The sequence below is a fragment of the Perognathus longimembris genome, chromosome 9 (genome assembly GCF_023159225.1).
Source record: "Perognathus longimembris pacificus isolate PPM17 chromosome 9, ASM2315922v1, whole genome shotgun sequence".
In the NCBI taxonomy this organism is placed as follows: domain Eukaryota; kingdom Metazoa; phylum Chordata; class Mammalia; order Rodentia; family Heteromyidae; genus Perognathus; species Perognathus longimembris.
The window spans coordinates 39,306,925-39,318,005 of record NC_063169.1 but is presented as its reverse complement, the minus strand read 5'-3'; the positions used below and the strand labels follow the sequence as shown (position 1 = coordinate 39,318,005).

General features: G+C 40.5%; 1 protein-coding gene across 2 annotated transcripts in view; it reads right to left on the bottom strand.

The window, feature by feature from the left end:
- Positions 1-4,262: 4,262 nt before the first annotated feature.
- Dcbld1 (discoidin, CUB and LCCL domain containing 1) overlaps positions 4,263-11,081 on the bottom strand; it is a 67,882-nt gene continuing 61,063 nt past the window's right edge. For both annotated transcript variants that reach the window (XM_048353971.1, XM_048353972.1), the window contains exons 8-11: positions 9,992-10,079; positions 8,939-8,988; positions 7,366-7,485; positions 4,263-5,781 (exon numbers count right to left, since the gene is read on the bottom strand). In XM_048353971.1, coding sequence (XP_048209928.1) covers positions 5,228-5,781; positions 7,366-7,485; positions 8,939-8,988; positions 9,992-10,079 — 812 coding nt within the window. In that variant the 3' untranslated portion in view covers positions 4,263-5,227. The remainder of the gene's footprint in view (positions 5,782-7,365; positions 7,486-8,938; positions 8,989-9,991; positions 10,080-11,081) is intronic.

Here is an 11,081-nt window from a genome sequence, read left to right as displayed (position 1 = left end):
ACTTTAGGGTCAAATTGGAACATAATTTACTGATTGTTGACAGGGTTAATAAGAATTTTACTAATCGTATTAGGTACGGTTTGGTTTATGGTGTGAGTTAGGTTTAGGGAACAGGTAAAGTTTAGGGGAAATTTGAAAATGTTTAAGGATTATGAATGTTTAAGGGTTAGAATCTTGTTACAATTATGGTTAGAATAGGGAGAGTTACAGTAAAAGGACAAGTTTAGGGTAAAATTGAGAGTTACTGTACTGACTAGGATTAGAGGAAGAGTTAGGGTTAGTGTTAACCGTTTCTGTTACTATTAGGGTTTTTATACTAGGATTGTTGTTAGGGCTGGGTTAGGGTTCTATTTACAGTTAGAGTTAGGAAAATGCAAGGTGTAGGGTAAAATTGAAACTATTTCAAGGATTATGATTAGAGTAAAAGTTAGAATTAGTGCTTTTTATTCTTTGTTTTCCTAACAGGATTCATGCTATATGTAAAGTTCAGATTTCAGTTTACTAGGGACTTTGTGAAACCCTAATGTTTACATTCACCCTAACTTTTACACATATTTCCTAAAATACATTTTACCCTAAATCTTATACTTTTTAACCCTGACCTTAACTAACACAGACCTTTACCCTAACTCTAACCCTTACCTAACCTAGCCAAAATAGTACTAACCAGTAATTCTGACTTTGCTTCTATTCATCAACATTAAAATAATTTTCAGTTTTACACTAAACCTTGTCCTTTTCCTTACTCTTAACACTACCCAGATCCCTCTGTGAATATTAATACAAAAATTCTTAATGTAAGCCCTACATTTACTCCTAGTCCCCAATTAAGTTTAAATTTTACCTTAAATCTAGAATCTGAACCTCAACCTAATCTTGTCCTTACATAAATTTAACCACTCAACTGTATTCCTCACCCTCATCCACACTAGAACCACAACTACTCCTAAACCAGTTTACCCTGAATTTAGCCATTTCCTCACCCTAACTAACATAAACATAACCCTACCAAAATTTGTATAGTAATACAAATTCTTAACTTTTTACCTAACTGCTAAATTTCCAATTTAACTCTTAACCCTAATCCAAACCCCACACCAAACCCTATCCTTAACCCTAATTCTAACACAAAAGACCACTTTTTAAAAGCAGCCGAAAATTTTACTCTATTCCTAATCTTTACAATAAGTTTCACTGTAACTAAGTACCCTTTCTCTAACAAGAATCAGAACCCTAACTCTAATCCTATTATGAACACAAAGACTAATAATGAATACTAATTCTAACTTCTGTTCTACTCATAATCCTTAAAATGAGTTTCACTTTTACCCCAAACCTTACTGCTTTCCCAGCTGTGCTCTAATACAAGTAGTAACACAAATACTCTGGTTTACATTAAACCTAATTTACTGATCACCTTAGCTTACCAGCAGTCAGGCTGCTCCCAGGTCTGGAAGAGAAGCTACACATTTTCTGTCCAACATGGAGTGAACACTGATCTTGGTTGGAGTAACTACTTGGGGTAGGAATGAGTGCAAGATCAACATTTCCAGCCAGGTTAGACTGGTGGCCACACCTGCACTGCTGTGATTGTTGAGAGAGAATTGACATATTTAGGAAAGATGCAGTAGTTTTACAGCTATGCTTGTCATCCAAATTGATTTCATCTGTTAAGAATGCACTACATTGTAAAATAATGTCTAATGTCCCTTTTAGACATTTTCTAGGTTGTTTATAAGTGTTAGTGAAAGTTTAACAATTATAAAACTCAGAGCAGCATCTGTGGTCAATGTAGTCTTGCTTGTTGAGCAAGAATTTCACAACTACTATTATAAGTGCCAGAAAGCAACCCATGCCTCCAGAGAGAATGTGGTAACTTAGAAGAACTTAGAAGAAACACAAGTAGAATGGCCTCATTCATGCTTTATCATGGATACAAATGTTACAAAACCTGGAAAGAGATCTATTTTTCTGCTAGTTTCAGCTTCACTGCTTGTGGTTTATCTGGCCTTACAATTCATCCACCAAGTACCTTGAGGAAATGCCAAGAGAAAGTCCTGTTCTCTTTGGTCATGATTCCACCTCTAGGATGAGTAAGGAGTATGATGGAGAAGCCAACTCTCCTGTAAAGAGCTCTCTGCAGCTCTAGTCCCCGCCTGTTCTTTTTATACTGGGGCTTGAACTCAGAGACTTTGCCATCACTTGACTTTGAGCTTCACCTCTAGTCCTGGAATTTTTATTATTTTAGTGTCAGTCTTGGGCTTGAACTCACGGCTTAGCATTCTACCACTTGAGCCACAATTTAAATTTTGGCTTTTTTTTTTCTTTTTGCCAGTTCTGGGGCTTGAATTCAAGGCCTAGGCACTGTCCCTGATCTTTTACTCAAGGCTAGCACCCTACCACTGGAGCCACAGCTCCACTTCCAGCTTTTTCTGTTTATATGGTACTGAGGAATCAAACCAGGGTTTCATGCCTGCTAGGCAAGCACTTTACCACAAAGTCACATTCCCAGCCCATAATTCGGACTATTTTGGTAGTTAGAGATAAGTCTCATGGCCTTTCCTGCTGGGGCTGCCTTTAAACCACAATTCTCAGATCTCAGTCTCCTTAGTCCCTAGGATTATAGCTGCAAATCACCAGTGTCTTCCTACTTTGGGATTTCTATCTGGGCTGCAGGTTAAGACTCTTTTACCTATCTGCCTAGGCTGGCTCCAAACTGTGCTCCTCAGCTCTCAGCCTCCTGAGTAGCTAGGATTATAAGTGTGAGCCACTGATACCTTCCAAGTGTATCCTTATGTACTATAAAGCTTTAATATCAAAATGCTGTAAACAGTCCACTGAAAAACTAGATGGGGGAATAAAGTCTATTACAGAACAAATATTTTGATAAACGTCTCAATTGATTCTTAATCGGTATTCTTTGGAAGAGGAAGCCATATTAACATCATCTTGACGAAAAAGGTATCACATTATTAGCCAAAGATTTCTCACCTCTTTTGTGGCCGGTCCAGGTCTAGAGTGAACACTTGCCTCTACCCCAAAGCAAAGCATTTTGCCAAAGAGAAAAGATTTAATTCACAAGGTAGCCAACCATGAGGAGGGGGAATCCTTGCACTTAAATCTTCCTCTCCAAAGAGCTTATAAGTACTTATGGAAAGGAAAACCAAGGTGGTTTGAAGTATAGGGAAATGCAACTGGATGCAAGTTAAGGAAAAAACTGCTGTTCTGGGCATGTGTAAACAATATCACTTCATAGAACACATCTTCCAAAAATGGCCACATTAATGTGATAAAGTAGAGGTTGTGATGTTGTGACCCTCTGGACATCAAAATATGCCCATCAGATACTTTTCCAGATCCAGATATGGCGAGCCTCTAGCTTCAACTAGTTAGAACCAGGTTTTCTCTACCTGCCTCAAAAGAAAGTCCCCTCCCACTCCTGCCAGACACTACCAGGGTGACTATGCATCAGAGGTGTTACCTACTGTAAAGCACATCAGGTTTTCTCTAAGTTTCAAAAGAGAGAATGTGCTCTCTGATTCAACTAGTGAAAGAGACTCTTGTATCAGAGAAATAATGTCTAATTTCATTATAGAGAAAGGAATAACCCTCTCAGTCCCCAGCAAGCAGAGCTGCAGTGAAAAGGTCCAGGGCCGATTTAACGTAGTTTATTACAGTTGGTATCAACATGAAACCATGTAAACTCAACAAAGTAAATAGTCTTATGCAATAACCGATAGTCTGCCATGACCTTCCAGCACCCTCACTGCTTTGACATATATACATTTCACAGGAAGTGAGAACCACACATATAGGGTTAAAACACATTTTCTGGGCAATGAGTTTTTTGGTCCTTATTTTCTGTTAAAAAACACAAGATATACTTTCCTCTTTGGCAAAAGAGGTAAATCCCCACAATTCACAAAGCAAACTCAGCTAAAACAAAATACAGCATAAGGTACAGCTGAGGTCTAGGTTATCTAATATTGTAGAAAAATACTTAGGAGAAAACTATTTTTCATAAACTCAGTTTGTGTTAGTAAAAAAGCTCTACTTAGTCTTGAATGTGGCCACTTTCATAAGAACACATTTCAAATTATTTTTCATTAGACAATGAAAGTTCCTAACACAGCACTTATGAGGAAAATTAACAGTGTAGACTTTTGACCTCAGCAATGTGTGTATGTCTCTGCTCGTATTGGGACTGGATCTCAGAACCTGCATGATGTCCCTGAGCTTTTTCTGCTCAAGTCCTGAGCTCTATCACCTGAGCCACAGTTCCATTTCCAGCTTTGGTGGTGATTAATTTGAAGTAAGAGACTCATAAGACTTTCCTTCCCAGGCTGCCTTTGAATGGATCCTCAGATCTCAGCTTTCTGACTACCTGGCTCAGCAATATTTTTAATCTTAGGTACAGAAAACCAGACACAGTAAATCATCTACAATTGCAGTGTCACCTTCATTACAAGTGGCTGAATAGGTCTCAGCATCTGGCTTGGAGTTCCAGAAGGAGGATCTGCACTTGAAGGCTGCATAACATTTACCAGGCCCGAGTCCCCTGTGGGGCACGGACTCTTGGGCTAGTGGAATCTAAGTAAATCAGCAGAGACTGGGTGATACTTTTGTTTATAAATCGCAAGTGCTAAAACAACTACTGCAGTGTGCTTTCAGTACTTCAAGTAATTTCATTTCTTCCAGGGAAGAATGCTTAAAATGCTGTGAAGTGTTAGTTATCAAAGACAAGGAAAGGAAAGGCAGGGGTAACAATGAAAAGATTGAGTTTTAAAACAGCTCTGCTGCTGACACAGTATCAGAAAAACACATTGGGAAAAAAACAACATACTACCATAGATTTACACAACATCGGTGGACATTTTCTATGTAACCTTTGCACAGAACTACAGTCCAACAAAGCAAACTTAAGTTACTTTAATTCTGGTTAAATACAAATCTGTACAGATTGCACATTTTACACTCAAGCAGCTCAGTATCACAGAAAAATGAAAATGCCATGTGAAGAAATGTTCTTTTTTGTATCTAGCCTTAGAAAAACTGGCAGGTTCTTACACCAAGGGTAAGCACAAAAACCATTTGGTGTAAACAATGTGGGAGATCGGCCTCCAGGATCCTTACTGAGTCACAGACGCATGTGCACACGCGCGCGCACACTAGTGACTTGCGACAAGCCACTTGCTCAGTACTACAGCCGGTGTCATTCACATCGTGTTCACAGAAGAGCCGTCATGGCCGTCTGGTGGAGGGGTGTGAGGCAGTTTCTTGGGGATGAATAACCGTCACTCAAGTCGGGATGCACCTGTGGCTTTGGAGAGGTGGGGTCTCTGTTTTCAATAGCCAAGTAGCCGCTGGTTTGGGGCTTGTCATAGTCCCCGCCTGCGGGCTTGGGGCCTGGTGGCATCTGATAGTCCCTGTCCTGCGCCCCTGCGGCCGGGCAGAAGCCACTGGAGGACAGGGAGTGTTTGTGGACAGACCCGGGCCCAGGGACCCGGTAGCCACTGGCGGAGGAGGTGGAGAAGGAGTGCGCTTGCAACACATGGCGCTCCACGATGGGCGTGGCGTACTCAGGCTCTGCGTGGGGCAGGGGCAGCGCATACTCATGCTGCCCACTGCTGGTGCCAGTGCCAGCGCGCTGTGGGCAGTCATAGTGGCCGCTGTCCTCCGCGCTCACCCCAGTCTCCCCCTTGGTGTCTGTGTCCATGGGCCGGAAGGTGGAGCCCTTTCTCGTAACTGTGCCGGTGCCAATCATGAGAGGCTGCTGGTAATCTGAAACCAGAGTAAGAGCATCATTTGTGCACCAGCCCCATCCAAGGGTGAGTCGGCTGGTAGCTCGCAGGGGGTGCTTGTGTGGGCGCCACCCAATTCTCCAGAGTGCCCAAAAGGGTTCAGGCGCTGTGGGAAAGATTTCGCACACAGGGACTTAAAAAAACAAAACAAAAACAACAAAAAAACAACCATACTGGGCCTTCAGGAGGAAGTCTAAAGGAGTCAGAAGAACCTAAAGAGAAAGGGGAGAATTGCTAAAACGCGCCTTGCAGGCCAGCGACAAAGTAGCCTTTGAAGTGCTACATTGGGAAAATAGAGGTAATCAGTAAATCAGTAAAGAAATCAGGAAAAAGTATATTGGATGTATGTTGCTGAAATAGAAAAATGAAACCTCCTGAAATTAGGAAGAGAAAAGAGGTACGAGAGAGGAGAGAAAGATTGAATGGAATGCATGCTTGGAAATGTCATGAAATCCTCCTTTCTCTCGCATAACTATAGCATGTTATTTTTTTTTTAAAGAGCAATCATGAAAATAGATTGATGTAGCCAGAGATCGAGGGCCAATAGTTGGTTTAATGGGAATAAAGACCAAAGATGCATGTATGAGCCCAGTGAAGATGATCAGAATAATGGAGGAGCTCACATTTATTGAACTCTGACTGTGCTAGTCTATTCTAACACAGTAAAATAGATTAAAAAAATTTTTGGTACTGTAGCTTAAACTCAGAGCCACACGTTCTTGCTTATTAACGTTTTCTTATAAATCAAGGCTGGAGCTGTAACACTACTTGAGCCACACCTCCACTTCCAGCTTTTTGCTAGTTACTTCAAGATAAGAGTCTCTTAGATTTGTCTATCTGCACTGGCTTCAAACTGTGATCCTGAGCTCCCAGCCTTAGAAGTAGCTAGGATTATAGCCACTGGCTACCTGACTTGGTTAATAACACTGTTCGTGAAAATCCTGTAAGGAATCACCCTTAGTCCCATGTGACAAGTGAGAAACCAGTATGGTACTAAGAAACTTCTTCACAGTCATACGGGTAACAGGTAATGGAGCTAGGACTTGAACCCACATTTCCAGTGTGTGTGTGTTAACCATTTGCTAGAAAGTATAACTTGATTCTATAGAAATGTACAGACTGGTTTAGTCTGAGATAACTCTGGAGACAGACTGAAAGGGAAAAAAAATAAGAAAGTTAAAAAATAAGAAAGTTAAAAATTGGCAAAAACAATAGCTTCACAGGGTCACTGCAACCATTCAAACAAGTGAAGAGTCCCTTCATCTATCACCTCGGCCAGGCAGGGCCAAGGTATTTATCTTTCTAGTCCCTCTTTCCCAGAGCTCCCATCAAAATCTTGGTAACAAATAGAAATGAAGGGCTTCTGGGACAAGTTGAATTCAGGGCCATGCATCAATTTATGAATGCCATTATGAGTCAGCAGGTGTGTTGAGTAATATATCTCAGTGTCAGTTTATAACTCTATGCAGAATGTACTCAAGACATATTGTGCTTTAAGGAAGGCTTTTAGCCCTATTTTCCCCATTTCTCTTACACTACAAGCAGCCCAAGATGTGGCATTTACCTGCCATATCACTGGTGATGAGATCTAACTTCTGTGGCATCTCCTTCTCATTGTCATAGCTGATGGTAAACTCGGATGATTGGTGCCTGGCAAAAGGATATTTAATCTGTTTCCAACAGTCTGGAATAAAGGCAACATGAAGCAAATCAGTATGTCAGAAATATAATGCACACACTTCATGACATGTTCCTTGATGGGTGGAAGTGATAAAGGCAGAGCCACAGCTCTTTAGGCGCATATGTGGAGAAAATAGATCATGGTGATCAACAGCAAAATGGCCAATGGTACATCCACTGTCTTCCACTGGCCTTTAAAAATGTATGTGCAAACCCATCAGGTCCCAGGGTTTTGTTCTGTGAGCCACCTTCCATAATGGCACTCGTGACCCAGAAAGGACAACGCAGGTGGGATTTAGACTCAGCACCTTCAAGCCTCCAACTGTTTCTCTAGAAAAATGAGGAGAGGACCAAGCAGGATCATTTGCAAATTCAGGGAATCTTTAAGACACAGGCTGCCCAAGCACTGAGTTAACTGGTGGTCTAGAGAGATGCCTGAAGATGAAGATTCTTGGCACTAACTACATTCATAATTATTTATTTGCACTGCTGGGTATCAAACCCAGGCCATGGCACACACACTAAGCATATATTCTAGCTCTGAGCTACGTCCCCTGTACTTGGACTCCATTCAGTTTATGGATGGAAGCTGCTGTAACTTCCCCTAATGACAGTGTGGGAACTTTTAGTAGCAAAACAATAAAAAGTAAAAAGCTAATAAATGATGAAACTGAGGCTGCACCTAAATGAAGTGATGGTGAAGATTCTAAATTAAAATACAGAGATTAGAAACAATATTCTTTCTTTGTAGACTTGCTAAATTAAAGGCTAAATTTTTTTCAACTGTAGAATGGTCTTTCTTTCTCTGCAGTTTGACTTTCCAAAACACAAAGAACTTTAGTGATCCACAGTCCAAAAACAATGGAAAATTCTAGAAATAAACAATTCATGTTTAAAATCGCATGCTATTCTGAGTAGCATGGTAAAATCTGGCACAGGCAGTTCTGCCTGCACAGGGCCAGTATAACCACTCTGTATATGCTACCCTCTCTTTAGTCAATTCAGAGCAGGCTTTGTTCAAACAGCTCTAAAACATAAGACTAGTGATATTAGCCATTTCAATAAAATATTACAACTGATGCTAATGGAGATGATTACAGTTGAAGGTTATTACATCTGTTTTAGTTCATAATCTTTTTCTGGGCCGAATACATAAATTTCATTTTAACACCTATGTATGTGTGCCAAGTGGGGATGAACATTATGTGGGGTTCAGTATTACCCATACTTTCAATATCCGCTGGGAGGAGTCTTGCCCCACAGATGAAAGGGAGACTGCTGTATAAGTGTGGGTCACTGGAAAACACATCATGTTTTCACTTGTTTTTTGCAGTACTGGAAATCAAACCCAAGGCTTTTCACATACTAGGTAAGCACTTGGCCAGTGAGCCTCCTCATGCTTCCTATCAGCAGATAGGAAAGACAGAATAGAACTGTAGATGAAATCTTGAACCAACCTGTTTTCTGAGCCTCAGCAGATACATATGGGTTTCCTTTCTTCTTCTTTCTATTAAGACAAAAAATACTAGTGAGCATTTACAAGCCAGTTCATCTGCCTCTATCTCCTTGTGTAACATGAGGATCATAACTCTACTTACCTCCTAAGACTGTTTTAAGGATTAGGTGAGATTGCAGTTGCCATATGATTATAAATTCAGGAATATTTGTATATATATTCTACATATACATATGAAAATTTATCTTACAATAAAGGTCACAAAATTCTCACTATCAAGAAGCAGTGCATCATTATCCTATTTTCTCACTAGCTCACACAACTAAAAAAATTCACCAGCAGTTATTCATGATCACCTGTTCTCACTTCATCCCTATTTTCTATACTCCAGTCCAAAGTTGTGAGAGTCTTCTAAAATCATTTAACACAAACCCACTAAGCATGCTTTAGCTTTAACTGAGGCTTAAAAACTAGAGACTGTGTAACTTTCACTCATTCTTGTTGGGAAATTATTCATTCTACTTGGATTAACATATTCATGTACAAGTTGTGAAGGTGTTTGAAATGTAAAAGAAAACTTTAGAACAATTTCCATTTTTTTTGTTTAAGCCCATATCCTAGTACTTGTTATGATGAATATAAAGTTTGGGTCTTGGAAAAAGATTCATTCCTCACTATGGTTAAGTCCTTTATTTATAACATGAGGTGGAGGGACCAGGCTGTGTGGTGACTTATTTGAAGCCAGGCCGCCAGGCTTTCCTTTCCAAGGTGGACAAAAGAAAGAAGAGATGCTATGTCCCTGATGTGGACTTGTGCAAAAGTGCTAATCAATAAGCCTTTAATAAAAGTTCCTAAGTGACAAAAACTGCTTATAAATGAACAGTGGTTAATTTTTTCTACCACTATTCACCTTGGTTTTTAAAATACCAACTTTCATTTTATCTGGAAAGAAGTCATCTGCTCTTCTACACAAAATATCTGAAGAGTAAATCTGGTTAGGTTTATGATTGCTGACATAATTAGAGAAGGAATTTAAAAATGTAAACTCACATACTTTCTATAGGCGGCAAAGACCCCCATTCCAGCCAGAAGCAGGGCAACGAGGAGCACCAACGGGATGGCAACGGTTGTAACATTAAGTCCTAGAAAAGGGGAGAGCCACCATGTCACAACTGAACATAGATCTGACAAGTTCAGTTGTTTAATGCTCAAGAAAAATGAATACATGCTTGGCATTTACTGATACTGACAAGCAAAAGAAGAGAATTCAGAATCCTGACTAGGTTCAGGAAAATAAAACTTTCTATCTATCCTGTCTTTGTCCATCCTTTTCACATCCTGTCCCTGTTCCCCTCTGACCCCATAGGGACTAACATTTATGTTTTTGTCGCTTGTGGGTCTTGAACTCAGGGCCTGCCGTGTACTGTCCCTGAGCTCTTTTTCACTCAAGGCTTGAGCTCTACCACTTGAGCCATAGTACAACTTCCACTTTTTGAGTGGTTAATTGGAGATAAGAGTCTCACCCTGGATTTCTACCCAGGCTTACTTTGAACTGTGATTCTCAGATTTCAGTCTCCAAAATAGTCTCCAGCTAGGATTACAGGCACCAGCATCCAGTCTCTGAGCTTCTTGAACTATACTGGGCTCCAAAAGTTAGGATCAAGGAGGGCTGCTTTAGGTTTTCACTCAGCCAGGAATTATTTAGACGGATAAAGTATCAAGGCTCAGTGTGTAGCTACTAGCTTGCTTATAGCCTACACTTTCCCCCAAACGTGGGAAAGTTTGGACTTGAGCCCACACAGAAGACTGAGGAGATGTTGGATTCTAATTACCAGAGCCAAGGGACTGTGGACTGGGGGGAAATGCAGCCTGATGACTGCAGAAGTGCTGGCATTCCACTTGGCTTCACCAAGCACTGGATTTTCCTACCACCCTTTCAGCATTCAAAAAGATGTTACTCTAAGCCTCTGCGGTATCCCTAGTTTGCAGAAACTATGTAAAATAAGAAAGTTCTTGCTCTTCTACTTTTTTTGTGGTCCTTGGAAAGAGAGAAAAAAAAAAAGGAATGATAAAGAGTGGGAATGTGAGGAGGGCACTAGTGGCTCAAGCCTTTAATCCTAGCTATATAACCTGAGAACTGAGGG